This window comes from Pristiophorus japonicus, chromosome 6 (assembly GCF_044704955.1).
Source record: "Pristiophorus japonicus isolate sPriJap1 chromosome 6, sPriJap1.hap1, whole genome shotgun sequence".
NCBI lineage: Eukaryota > Metazoa > Chordata > Chondrichthyes > Pristiophoridae > Pristiophorus > Pristiophorus japonicus.
In genome coordinates, this window is record NC_091982.1 from 219,887,671 (window position 1) to 219,902,433 (window position 14,763).

General features: G+C 44.9%; 1 protein-coding gene across 1 annotated transcript in view; it reads left to right on the forward strand.

The window, feature by feature from the left end:
* The first annotated feature begins 1,930 nt into the window (after nucleotides 1-1,930).
* LOC139266254 (tripartite motif-containing protein 42-like) overlaps nucleotides 1,931-14,763 on the forward strand; it is a 62,415-nt gene continuing 49,582 nt past the window's right edge. Inside the window, exons 1-2 of the mRNA XM_070884083.1 lie at nucleotides 1,931-2,193; nucleotides 9,490-10,175. Coding sequence (XP_070740184.1) covers nucleotides 1,931-2,193; nucleotides 9,490-10,175 — 949 coding nt within the window. The remainder of the gene's footprint in view (nucleotides 2,194-9,489; nucleotides 10,176-14,763) is intronic.

Consider the following 14,763-nt stretch of genomic DNA (forward strand, 5'->3'; position numbering starts at 1 on the left):
GGAGTTCACAGGTATTTCAATGAAGGACCTAATATTCCGGACAACGAACTACTTCTTGAAGGGTGGAAGATGCCTGTTCATGGATTTTTTTTACGTGTGGTGGCCGTTGCACCCTAGCAACCACACGGGCTTGGCAGAGCTAGGTCTTGGTCAAGTGGCAAGGATTAACCAAGATGACTGAGGACCAGCTCTGCTGCACGGACCTAGTGCGCACATATATAGCAGTGTGGGCTGGCCCCTGCTGCCCCTGGGCCCTCGCCTCTTCTGGACCCCAAACTCGCACCTCTCCTGGGCCCCGATTACATCCCTCTACAAACTCTCGCCGCTCCTTTGCCCCGACCTTGCCGCTCCTGCTGTACCTGCCTGCACTGCAGTCAGCCGTCGCCCTCCTACAGCAGCACGTGCTGCTCCCTGCAGTGGCATGCCGCCGCACGCTGCTCCTTCTAACGGCCCCGGCCTGCTGATGGTCCGGAACTAATTAATGTGGTGTAGCACTTGGTTATTTAATAATTCTTTAAATGGCTTTTGTTTCCAGTTTTGTTTGACCAATGAGTGACATTGAGTTTCTCCAGTGAAATGTGAGTTACAATCCCACACCAGCCATCCAGTGCAGCTACCTGACAGTCAACCGCGAGTCAAATACTTACCTGCTGCCCCCCAGCTTGCTGCAGCAATCTTCTGCCAGATTTGATTTTTAAAAGGCCGCATTCTAATTTCGAAGCACCCCGAGCTCAAAGCTCCCATTTTGCACGGGATGTGAATGAGCTGACCCTGCAAATTATGGTACATTCAGCTCTGCAAAGCTGAGTTGCAGACACAATTAGCTGTGTGGAATTTTATGGCACTATATGTCAAACCATTCCGAAGCATCAATCAGCAAAGCAAATAAAGTGCTGAACTATTTAGCCAAAAAAGTAGAATAAAGTCATAGTCAAAGTGTATAAAGTCATAGTCAGTCTGTTCAGAGAATTACGTCCCGTTCTGGTCACCAACACACAAATAAAACTTTCAAGCACTGAACACAGTTCCGGGAGGAGCCCTGAGCTGATCCCTTGTATCAGAGATCTAAGCTATGAGGAAGACGTGAGAAATTTGAGCTTTTCAGCCTTGAATGGAAGCATCTAAGTGATGATTTATTGGATACATTAGTTAGTAAATGGAACGAAAAGATAGATTTGAAAAAAACCTTCAGGCAAAATTTTGAGAATGGACAAAGAGACACGTAGTTAAACCAGTGAAAGTCAAATTCAGGAAGTTCTTCTTCAGTCAAAGAGTGATCAATACATGGAATGGACTTCTGGGTCTAGCAATGGAGAGGAAAACCCAGAAGGTACTTTAGAAACAATTGGATGCTACAGTGGATGCATGAACTAAGATGGGCTGAATTGCCATCCTCATTCATGTTTATTTTGTAATCTTGCAATCCCGCTGATTGAGCTGTGCAATGTTTCAGCCCTTTGGTCTGTTTTCCTACAGTCTCCTTGATGCCCTGTTTGTGATGTCACAGACTCAGTGATGTATGTTTCAGTCTTGTGGCCAGTTTGTGATGTTGCACATTCTGTGATGTTTGCAACCTAGTGGTCAGTCTCTGATGTCACAGTCTAAGGTCCACATCAGTCCCACGGTCTAGTCTCAGGCAGGGGACTGGAGTGCCATATAAGTAAGGTTTAAGACATTGTGGACTCAAGGAGGTTTACATTTTGAGGGATTATTGATTGATTGTGATACTGATTTGATGCTGAAAACCCATTTGTAATTTTAGTACAGTACATTATATTTCTATTTGGCTGTCAGTGGCTTAAGGATTATTGGCATTAAAAGAGATCTGGTATTTATAACTGGCAGTTATTTTGTGTAGTGTTTCCCCACTTCTTCTATAGTCTGCCCCTGCTTCACTGGAGATGAATCAATGGCAAAAAATCAGGCGGGAATGAAGCATGGAACAAATGAATTCAAGGGTACATTGGGGGTTGGTAATGTGAAGTCTTTTGGAGGAAGCAGTGGAGAAGTAAAAGATTCAGTTATGGATGCGCCAAAATCAGAATATAGCAAGATTTTTTCATCAGAATTCAGGAGTTCACTGACAACTAATGAGGAAGCAGCAGAAGGAATGGAAGGGCCAAGTTCACGGAAGGACACCAGTACCAACTTTGTCTGCTGGAAATCTCCAAATGAGGAGCAAGAAATTTGTTAGTAAGTAGTCGCAGGTTGAAAAAATAGAATTTAGTTTGAAAAACTGCATGTTTAATTCCAGTTTAAGTATGTGTGTATATTTTGTTGTGTGATTTTCCCTGCCATAATATTGTCACGTTCAGTAAGTTATTACATATTGCATTGGTAATTTTTAAGGCAACTGGTATATGTTTTCCAACAAGAACAACAACAACAACTTGTATTTATATAGCACCTTTAATATAGTAAAATGTCCCAGGGCGCTTCACAGGAGTATTATAAGACAAAAAATTGGACACCGAGCCACAGAAGGAGAAATTAGGGCAGGTGACCAAATGCTTGGTCAAATAGGTAGGTTTTAAAAGAGGAGAGAGAGGTAGAGAGGCGGAGAAGCTTAGGCAGGGAATTCCAGAGCTTAGGGCCTAGGCAGCAGAGGGCACAGTCACCAATGGTTGAGCGATTATAATCAGGAATGCTCTAGGGAGCAGAATTTGAGGAGCGCAGGTATCTTGGCGGGGGAGTGGGGGTGGTGGGGGTGGGAGGGGAGTGGTAGGGTTGTGGGTGTAGGAGATTACAGAGATAGGGAGGAATGAGGCCATGGAGGGATTCGAAAATGAGGATGAGAATGTTGAAATCGAGGCGTTGCTTAACCGGGAGCCAATGTAGGTCAGCGAGCACAGGGGTGATGGGTGTACAGGACTAAGGGTCCGAACTTGGTCAATGCTAAGGCCCATCCAAGTGCCGCCCAAAGGACCGTTGCGAGACCTGGCGGTACTTTGGCAGGGAGATTCCTCAAAAAGATCTCCAAAGACCGCCCGGCGGCAAAAAAACGACTTACGTCCTGAATCTGGGCGGCAGCGGGTGGGAGCTCCCAATCTCAGCGCCAAATGCGATCCTCGCCAAAGTGCCGCCGAGGATTGAGTCGAGCCCAGGGAGGGGGGAACACTGAAAATTAAAAACTTTCACAGAAAAAAAAAAATAAACCCCTGGAATGCCTTCAGGGGATCCCTTCCATATGAATCGCTGCAACAAAAAAAAAATGATTAACCTCCATGCAGCGGTCCTTCCCCCTGTTGCCGCCGACTCTCGCCCGCAGGAATCTGCCAGCTCAGCGGGTGGGAGGACACTTATGCGCCTTGCGCGCTAGTGGCCGTCAGCTGGCGTTTCCCAGCGGCCCTCCCCTCCCGCCGGCAGGAGGCCTAGTGGAAAATGGCACCAAGGGGAGACGGCCCAAAAAACTTGGCGGCAGCCAGCGGCCACGGGCGGTAAGGCCACCAAGTTTGGGCCTTTAGTGTGAGTTAGGACATGGGCTGCCGTGTTTTGGATGACCTCATGTTTACATAGGGTAGAATGTGGGAGGCCAGCCATAGAAAACTGTATGAAACCAAGGAACGTAATTCCCTAAATAATAGGAAAAATCCAGGAGCTTTGGCAATAAAAATGACATTTGGCAAATTCAATCTTCATAAATATTAGTTGTAAATATGTTTTTTGTTTTAAAAGCTCAAAATAAATGGGTAAGAATTGTCTTGTTGATTTATGGGGCTAGACTTTCCCGATAGCTCCTCAACGCCCGTTTGCCCGCCCAGAAAAACCGTTAATATTTGGTAAGTAATGCTGGCGAAAATGTCCACTTTTAAGTTAAAAATAATTAAAACTAATCACCCGGCGAGCAAATGGATCTTGCACCATTATTCTCGGCGGTTTTCTCAGCAGTTAAGGGGAAACTAAGTAAAACGGGCATCTTTTAAAATATTTAGTCCAAGGCTGTGGTTGTACCTAGGGAGGGGGGAAAACTTAAAAAAAAATTTCACTAAAAATAAATAAAAAGTTAAAAAAACATTCCCAAGACACTTTTGCACCTAATCACTGTTTAAACATTTTAAAAAAATAAAGAACTTTTAACTTACATTTCTTTGCAGAGTACTCACCTACCACCCTGTTTAAGCAGCTTTCACAGGGTGGTTCCCTTGACGATCTGGATGGGCTTCCATTGAGACAAAACGTACGTCCTGGCGATTTTCTCGGTGGTGCAGGTTGGCGGTTTAGTCCCTGTGTTTTCCTACGTTATAACGGTGACTATGCTTTAAAAAATACTTTGTTGGCTGCAAAATGCTTTGGGACATCCCAGGGGCATAAAAGGTGCCATATAAATTATTCCTTCCTTCTATAGCATAAACGCTGAGAAGAATAAAACTGATAAAACTAATTAGAAATAATACTGTACGATTAATGTAAAGCTCCATCTACCCTGGCCTGCTGATGTGCCTGGACACTAAACTCAGAACAATACTCCCAATTGGACTGATATGAATTTTTCCACATCCTATACTAGTTACTCTAAAGGCCCTTCTGAGTGTGATTAGCAAATTGAGGTGCATCATGGACAGTTATGTCGCATGGATTCATCCCACTAGAAACTGGGCTGGGATTGACAGAGCTCATTTCACTTAGAACCTATTATGTATGCAACCCTATATAACCTGTATCATACCGCCACCAGAGGGCACACCTGTTGGAGTCCCAAGTGATCCCAGCATCCCTTAGGAGCACTGTATATAAGCAGGCCTCCCATGTTGTACCGGCACTCTGGAGCTTGAATAAAGGAGCTAAGGTCACACTTACTCATGTCTACAGTACTCAGTTACATTACTTTGTTATGAACATAACAATTGGCGACGAGATAACGAACAATCATGCGAAAATGCAGAGAACTGTTGGTATCCTGGAGAAATTCTCAGAAGGGATGATTGGGAGGCCTTCGTGGAGTGACTCGACCAATACTTCATGGCCAATGAGCTGGAAGGGGATGAGAACACTGCCAAACGAAGCGCGATCCTCCTCACCGTCTGTGGGGCAACAACCTATGGCCTCATGAAGAATCTTCTAGCTCCGGTGAAACCAACAAACAAATCATATGAAGAACTGTGTATGCTGGTCTGGGAGCACCTAAATCCGAAGGAAAGTGTTCTGATGGCAAGGTATCGATTTTATACATGTCAACGGTCTGAAGGCCAGGAAGTGGCGAGCTACATCGTCGAACTAAGGCGCCTTGCTGGACATTGCGAATTTGATGGATTCCTTGAGCAAAAGCTAAGAGACTTCTTTGTGCTTGGCATTGGCCATGAGGTTATCCTTCGCAAACTAGAGACTGTTGAAACACTGAACCTGAGCAAAGCCATAACGATAGCCCAGGCATTTATGTCCACCAGCGATAACACCAAACAAATTTTGCAACATAAAGAGGTTTCAGCAAGTACTGTACACAAAGTAACGTCATTTTCAGGCAGGAATGCATATGGCAGAACGTACACGCCTGCAGCTGCACGACCTCAGATGACCCAGAGTCCGCCATCAAACATTAATGCGAGGTAGTTAACACTTTGTTGGCGCTGCGAAGGTGATCATCGAGCCCATCGATGCCGCTTCAAAAACTATGTGTGCAAAGGCTGTGGAACAATGGGACACCTCCAGCGAGTGTGCAGACGAGCTGCAAACCATGCAAACCACCACGTTACAGAGGAGGGTGGATCCATGGCGGATCAGGCTGAACTAGAGACTCGAACCAAGGAGGCAGAAGTGTACGAGGTACACACCTTCACCACGAAATGTCCACCGATCAAGCTAAAAGTCGCACTAGACGGAATTCCAGTATCCATGCAACTGGACACGGGTGCGAGTCAGTCTCCCATGAGCAAAAAGGCCTTCGAGAGGCTGTGGTGCAACAAGGCACACAGGCCCAAACTTAGCCCCATTCATACCAAGCTAGAAACTTACATTAAAGAGTTGATCCCTGTAATTGGCAGCGCAGAAGTAAAAGTTTCCTATGATGGAGCAGTGCATGAACTTCCACTGTGGATTGTACCAGGAGATGGCCCCACACTGTTCGGCAGAAGCTGGCTGGGAAAAATCCGCTGGAACTGGGATGACATCTGAGTGCTTCCGTCCGTCAATGACGCCTCATGTGCCCAGTTTCGGAGTAAGTTCCCGTCGTTGTTTGAGCCAGGCATCGGAGGTTTCTCGGGTGCAGATCCACTTGGTTCCCGGTACACGACCCATCCACCACAAGGCATGGGCGGTGCCATATATGATGCGAGAGAAAGTGGAAATTGAGCTGGACAGGCTTCAACGAGAAGGCATCATCATGCCAGTGGAGTTCAACGAGTGGGCCAGTCCGATTGTTCCGGTCCTCAAAGGTGATGGCACGGTCAGAATTTGTGGGGACTATAAAGTAACAATTAACCGTTTTTTGCTACAGGACCAGTATGTGCTACCCAAGGCAGACGACTTATTTGCGACGCTGGCAGGAGGGAAGATGTTCACCAAGTTGGACCTGACCTCGGCCTACATGATGCAGGAGCTGGCGGAATCTTCGAAAGGCCTCACCTGCATCAACACGCACAAAGGTCTGTTCATCTACAATAGATGTCCATTTGGGATTCGATCGACCGTGGCAATTTTTCAAAGGAACATGGAGAGCCTGCTAAAGTCGGTTCCACGCACCGTGGTTTTCCAGGATGACATACTGGTCACAGGTCAGGACACCATCGAACACTTGAAGAACCTGGAAGAAGTTCTAAGTTGGCTCGATCGCGTGGGACTCAGGTTGAAACGCTCGAAGTGTGTTTTTTTGGCGCCAGAGGTCGAGTTCTTAGGGAGAAGAATTGCGGCAGACGGTATCAGACCCACCGATGCCAAGGCGGAGGCCATCAAGAAAGCATCGAGACCACAGAACCTGATAGAGCTGCGGTCGTTCCTGGGACTCCTCATCTATTTTGGGAATTTCCTACCCGGGTTAAGCACCTTGCTAGAACCCCTACATGTGCTGCTACGCAAGGGAGATGACTGAAAATGGGGGAAATCATAGGTGGCTGCTTTTGAGAAAGCCAGAAATCTGTTATGTTCCAACAAACAGCTTGTTCTGTATAACCCACGTAAACGTTTAGTGCGAGCTTGCGATGCGTCTTCGTACAGGGTCGGGTGTGTGTTACAACAAGCTAACGAGTCGGGAACATTGCAACCAGTCACCTATGCGTCCAAGAGTTTGTCCAAGACCGAAAAGGCCTATAGCATAATTGAAAAAGAAGCTCTGGCATGTGTTTATGGGGTGAAAAAAATGCACCAGTGTCTGTTTGGTCTCAAGTTTGAGTTAGAAACTGACCATAAGCCACTCATATCACTATTCTCAGAGAGCAAAGTGATTAATACAATGCCTCTGCCCGCATCCAAAGATGGGCGCTTAAGCTGTCCGCATATAACAGGCCAGGCACAGAGAACTGCGCTGATGCTCTCAGTCGGCTACCATTGCCCACCACCAGGGTGGAAATGGCACAGCCTGTAGACTTGCTCTTGGTGATGGATGCATTTGAAAACGAAAAGTCACCCGATAAGGCCCGCCAGATCAGGACCTGGACTAGCCAGGATCCTTCACTGTCCCTGTAAAAAACTGTGTCCTCCATGGTAGCTGGTCCAGCGTCCCAGAGGAGATGCATGAAGAGATGAAGCCGTTCCAGCGACGCAAAGACTAAAGGTCCATACAGGCGGACTGTCTTTGTGGGGCAATCACTTGGTTTTGCCTAAGAAAGGCAGGTAAACATTAATATGCGACCTACACAGTACCCACCCAGGCATAGTAATGATGAAAGCCATAGCCAGATCCCATGTCTGGTGGCCCGGCATCGACTCAGACTTGGAGTCATGCATGCACCAATGCAACACTTGCTCTCAACTGAGCAATGCACCCAGGGAGGCACTGCTAAGTTTGTGGTCATGGCCCTGCAAACCGTGGCTTAGGATCCACGTTGATTTTGCGGGCCCGTTTCTAGGCAAAATGTTTTTGGTTCTTGTGGATGCTTATTCAAAATGCATTGAGTGTGTAATAATGTCTGTAAGCACATCCACTGCCACCATCGAAAGCCTACGAGCCATGTTTTTCACGCACAGCCTGCCTGATGTGCTTGTCAGCAACAATGGGCCGTGCTTCACCAGTGCTGAATTCAAGGAATTCATGACCCGCAATGGGATCAAGCAAGTCACATCTGCCCCGTTCAAGCCTGCATTCAACGGCCAGGCAGAAAGGGCAGTCCACACAGTCAAGCAAAGCTTGAAACGCGTGTCAGAAGGCTCCCTGCAGACCCGCCTGTCCCGAGTCCTGCTCAGCTACTGCACCAGACCCCACTCGCTCACCGGGGTTCCTCCAACCAAGCTGGTCATGAAAAGGGCGCTCAAAACAAGGCTCTCTCTTGTCCACCCTGATCTCCATGATCACATCGAGGACAGGCGGCATCAACAAAGCATGTACCATGATCGCGCAAATGTGTCACGCGATATTGAAGTCAATGACCCTGTATTTGTACTCAACTATGGATATGGTCCCAAATGGCTTGCTAGCACTGTCATAGCCAAAGAGGGGAGTAGGGTATTTCAGGTCAAACTTGCCAATGGAGTCATTTGTAGAAAGCATTTGGACCAAAACAAACTGCGATTCACAGACAGCCACGAGCAACCCGAAGAGGACACCACCAACTTCGATCCTCCAACACATACACAAGTGACAAATGACCACAAAGCTGAATGCACCATCCCCAGCAGCCCATCAAGGCCAGCTGCCCAGCCCAATGAAGAACCAACCAACTCACCCACACCTGCATTTGTACCGAGACGATCGACAAGGGAGCGAAAAGCCCCAGATCGTCTCACCCTGTAAATAAGTGTACTATTGACTTTGGGAGGGAGTGATGATATGTTTACAACCCTATATAACCTGTATCATACTGGCCACAGAGGGCCTACCTGTTGGATTCCCAAGGGATCCCAGCATCCCTTAGGAGCACTGTATATAAGCAGGCCTCCCATGCTGTACCGGCACTCTGGAGCTTGAATAAAGGAGCTAAGGTCACACTTACTCATGTCTACAGTACTCAGTTACATTACTTTGTTATGAACATAACAGAACCCTTACAGCTGGCAGAGGAAATTTTCATCTTTTTAGTCTCAGAAGTGGACAGACAGCAGTTTGAACGTATTGTGCCTCTTCAGTTGTCATTCATATTTTATTTTAGAAATAATTTATGTTGAACATAGTTGCCTTGGCTACAAGTGAGGAATTAATTATGGTTAATTTACCTTACAATCATAAAGCTTTACTTTCCTACAATTCATAAACAGGATAAATTGATTATTCTACAGATCATGAATGTATGGACTTCAGCCACAGAGGAAAAAGAGGCTTATTACAGTCTTTATTCTTATTAATCAATCTGCATTAATCAATTTAATGAACATTATAATTGAAATGTGTTTTTTTTAAATTTCCAGCCCAAGTAGTTCACAGGCACCAGCCAATTCAAATGCAAAAAATAAAAAGAGATATATAAGACCTCCAATATATGACGAACTTACTTGCCGAGCCTGTGGGAAGGTGTATGATAAACCACTGTTACTGCCATGCAATCACAGCATTTGTGAGCGCTGTATTTTAAAGCAGAAGGAGACATCCAGAAAGAGTCAAACAAAACATTCCATTATCACATGCCCAATCTGTAGAGAAAATCATTATTTCAACAGATCTGAAAAAGTTCAATTCCCAGAGAACTTTATGCTCACCGAGGTGTTAACTAAGTTGGAGAAGTTGAACAAGAAAGAGTCAAGGAGAAAAATAACCAAAAGGCAAGTTAATTGCCAACTTTGTGAGACGGAAAATAAACAGATTGCAATCAAGAAATGTGTAGCCTGCAATCAGAATTTCTGCAAGGAATGCCTAAAGCAACACAACAAAACCTACACAGATCATGATTTTACTGAACCTGCAGGTGGGGAGCAGCAGGGGAAGTGTTTCCAACATCTTGATTCAAACCTGTCAATGTTTTGCATGAGTTGCAAGATTCCTATATGTGACGAATGTAGTAAAGAAAAACACAAAGATCATCCAACAAGTTCCATCAAAGATGCTTTCAATGACCAATCAATCCATCTATTTCAAGCTATTACACAGTATGGTAAAGGTAGGTGGTATATAATTTCTAAAGGTGCATTTGGTTAAGAGAAAACAATTTTCACCAATTTCCACTTTGTGGAAGACCTCCATTCAGTCTGTGAGTGATCCCGAGCTTCCAGTAGCCTGTCACTTTAATTCTCCGCACCACTCCCAGTCTAATCTCTCTGTCCTTGGCCTCTTGAACTGTTCCAACAAAGTTCAATGTAACTTCATCTTTTGAATAGGCACTTTAAAACCAACCCTTGATCCCTCCATCCTTGCAAACTACCACCCCATCTCCAAACTCCCTTTCCTCTCCAAAGTCCTTGAAAGTGCTGTCACCTTCCAACTCTGTGCCCATCTCTCTTGCATGTTTGAATCACTCCAATCCGGTTTCAGCACCTGCCACTGTACCGAAATGGCTCTCATCAAAGTCACAAATGACATCCTTTGGTGACTGTGACAAAGGCAAACTATTACTCTTCATCCTTCTTGACTTGTCTGCAGCCATTGACACAGTTGACCACTCTATCCTTCTCCAACGCCTCTCTGCTGTTGTCCATCTGGGTGGGACTACACTTGCCTGGGTCCATTAAGAATATAAGAACATAAGAAATAGAAGCAGGAGTAAGTCATATGATCCCTCGAGCCTGCTCCACCATTCAATACGATCATGGTTGTTCCGATCATGGACTCAGGTCCACTTCCCTGCCCGCTCCCCATAACCCCTTATTGCCTTATCGGTTAAAAACTGTCTATCTCTGTCTTAAATTTATTCAATGTCCCAGTTTCCACAGCTCTCTGAGGTAGCGAATTCCACAGATTTACAACCCTCTAAGAGAAGAAATTTCTCCTCATCTCAGTTTTAAATGGGCGGCCCCTTATTCTAAGATTATGTGCCCTAGGTTTAGTCTCCCCTATCATCCTCCCCACATCCACCTTGTCAAGCCCCCTCATAATCTTATACGTTTCGATAAGATCGCCTCTCGTTCTTCTGAATTCCAATGAGTAGAAGCCCAACCTACACAACCGTTCCTCATAAGTCAACCCCCTCATCTCCTAAATCAACCTAGTGAACCTTCTCTGAACTGCCTTCAAAGCAAGTATAACCTTTCTTAAATATGGAAACCAAAACTGCACGCAGTATTCCAAGTGTGGCCTCACCAATACTCTGGATAACTATAGCAAGACTTCCCTGCATTTATATCCATCCCCTTTGCAATAAAGGCCAACATTCCATTTGCCTTCCTGATCACTTGCTGTACCTGCATACTAACCTTTTGTGTTTCATGCATAAGTACCCCCAGGCCTCACTGTACTGCAGCACTTTGCAATTTTTCTCCATGTAAATAATAACTTGCTCTTTGATTTTTTTTCTACCAAAGTGCATAACCTCACACTTTCCAACATTATATTCCATCTGCCACATTTTTGCCCACTTACTTAGCCTGTCTATGTCCTTTTGCAGATTTTTTTGTGACCTCCTCACATATTGCTTTTCCTCCCATCTTTGTATCATCAGCAAACGTGGCTACATTACACTCAGTCCCTTCTTCCAAGTCATTAATAGAGATTGTAAATAGTTGGGGTCCCAGCACTGATCCCTGTGGCACCCCACTAGTTACTGATTGCCAACCAGAGAATGAACCATTTATCCCAACTCTCTGTTTTCTGTTAGTTAGCCAATCCTCTATCCTTGCTAGTATATTATCTCCAACCCCATGAACTTTTATCTTGTGCAGTAACCTTTATGTGGCACCTTATCAAATACCTTCTTGAAGTCCAAATACACCACATTCACTGGTTCCCGTTTATCCACCCTGTTCATTACATCCTCAAAGAATTCCAGCAAATTTGTCAAACATGACTTCCCTTTCATAAATCGATGCTGACTCTGCCTGACTGAATTATGCTTTTCCAAATGTCCTGCTATTGCTTCTTTAATAATGGACTCCAACATTTTCCCAACCACAGATGTTAGGCTAACTGGTCTATAGTTTCCTGCTTTTTGTCTGCCTCCTTTTTTAAATAGGGGTGTTACATTTGCAGTTTTCCAATCTGCTTGGACCTCCCCAGAATCCAGGGAATTTTGGTAAATTACAACCAATGCATCCACTATCCCTGCCGTTACTTCTCTTAAGACCATAGGATGCAAGCCATCAGGTCCAGGGGATTTATCCACCTTTAGTCCCATTATCTTACTGAGTACCACATCCTTAGTGACTGTGATTGTGTTAAGTTCCTCCCCCCCCCCACCATAGCCTCTTAACTATCCACTGTTGGGATGTTGTTAGTGTCCTCTACCGTAAAGACTGATACAAAATATTTGTTCAGAGTTTTTGCCATCTCCATATTCCCCATCACTAATTCCCCATCTTGTCTTCTAAGGGACCAACATTTACTTTAGCCACTCTTTTCCTTTTTATATACCTATAGAAACTCTTGCTATCTGTTTTTATATTTTGTGCTAGTTTTCTTTCATAGTCTATCTTCCCTTTCTTAATTATTTTTTTAGTCATTCATTGCTAGCTTTTAAAAGCTTCCCAGTCTTCTGTACTCTCACTAGTTTTGGCCACTCTGTATGTCCTTGTTTTTAATTGGATACCGTCCTTTATTTCTTTAGCCACGGATGGCTATCTTTTCTTTTACTCCCTTTCCTCCTCACTGGAATATATTTTTCTTGTGAAATATCTGCTCAAATGTACACCACTGTTCATCAACCGTCCTACACTTTAATCTATTTTCCCAGTTCACTTTAGCCAACTCTGCCCTCATACCTTCATAGTATCCTTTATTTAAGCTTAGTATGCTGATTTGAGATCCAACTTTCTCATCTGAATTTGAAATTCAAGCATGCTATGATCACTCATTCCAAGAGGATCCTTTACTAGGAGATTGCTTATTAATCCTGTCTCATTACACAGGACCAGATCCAAGATAGCCTGCCCCCCTGGTTGATTCCATTACATACTGCTCAAGAAACCCATCCCTTATGCACTCTATGAACTCTTCCTCAAGGCTAATTTGATTTGTCCAATCAATGTGAAGTTAAAATCATCTATGATTATTTCTGTTCCCTTTTTACAAGCCCCCACTATTTACTGGTTTATGCTCCGACCAACAGAGTTGCTACTGTTAGGGGACCTATAGACTATGCCCACTGGTGACTTTTTCCCCTTATTATTTCTTATCTCCACCCAAACTGTTTCAACATCCTGATCATTTGAGCCAATATCGTTTCTCACTATTGCAATGATTCCACCCTTTATCAACAGAGCTACCCCACCTCCTTTTCCTTTCTGTCTGTCCTTCCGGATTGTCAAATACCCCTGAACATTTAGTTCCCAGTCCTGGTCACCTTGCAACCTCGTCTCTGTAATGGCTATCAGATCATACCCATTTGTATCTATTTGTGCCGTCAACTCATCTATTTTGTTACAAATGCTACGTGCATTTAGACAAAGAACCAATAAATGTGTTTTTTTACCCTTTTTTCCTGCTTGTTTCCTCTCTCCTTCAAACTAACTTTCTTTATTTTTGCTTTCTAATTCCAGCTTTACTCCCCTCCCTATGGAATCTATTCTCAGGTTCCCATCCCCCTGCCAAGCTAATTTAAACCCTCCCCAACAGCACTAGCAAACCTCCCCCCACAAGGATATTGGTCCCTGCTCAGTTGAGGTGCAACCTGTCCGGCTTGTACAGGTCGCATCTCCCCCAGAAGCCAATGCCTCCGGAAACTAAAGCCCTCCCTCCTGCTCCATCTCTCCAGTCATGTATTCATCTGCTCTATTCTCCTGTTTTTGTACTCACTAGCTCGTGGCACCGGGAGTAATCCGGAGATTACTACCTTTGAGGTCCTCCTTTTTAATTTCTCTCCTAGCTCCCTAAACTCTGTTTGCAGCACCTCATCCCTCTTTCTACTATGTCATTGGTCCCAATATGGACCACAACCTCTGGCTGTTCACCCTCTCGCCCCAGAATGCCTTGCAGCCACTTGTAGCTAATCATAGCCAGAGAATCATCTGCAATGGCTTCTCTGCCCACCTCTGCATCGTTACCTCTGGTATCCCCCAAGGATCTATCCTTGGCCGCCTTCTATTTCTCAACTACATTTTGCCCCTTGATGACATCATCTGGAAACACAGCGTCAGTTTCCACAAGTACGCTGATGATATCCAACTCTACCTCACTACCACTTCTCTCAACCCCTCCACGGTCTCTAAATTGTCAGACTGCTTGTCCGACATCCAGTTCTGGATGAGCAGAAGTTTTATCCAATTGAATATTGGGAAGACCGAAGCCATTATTTTAGCCACAAACTCCATTCAATAGACACTGAGTCCATCCCTCTCCCCAACTCCTGTCTGAGTCTGAACCCGACTGTTCGCAACTTTGGTGCCATATTTGATCCTGAAATCAGCTTTCGACCACATATCCGCAGCAGAACTAAGATCGCCTATTTCCACCTTTGTAACATCACTCGTCTCTACCCTTGCCTCAGCTCATCCGCTGCTAAAGCACTCATCCATGCCTTTGCTATCTCTAGACTTAACTATTCCAACACACTCCTGGCTGGCCTCCCATATTCTACCCTATGTAAGCAAGAGGGGATCTAA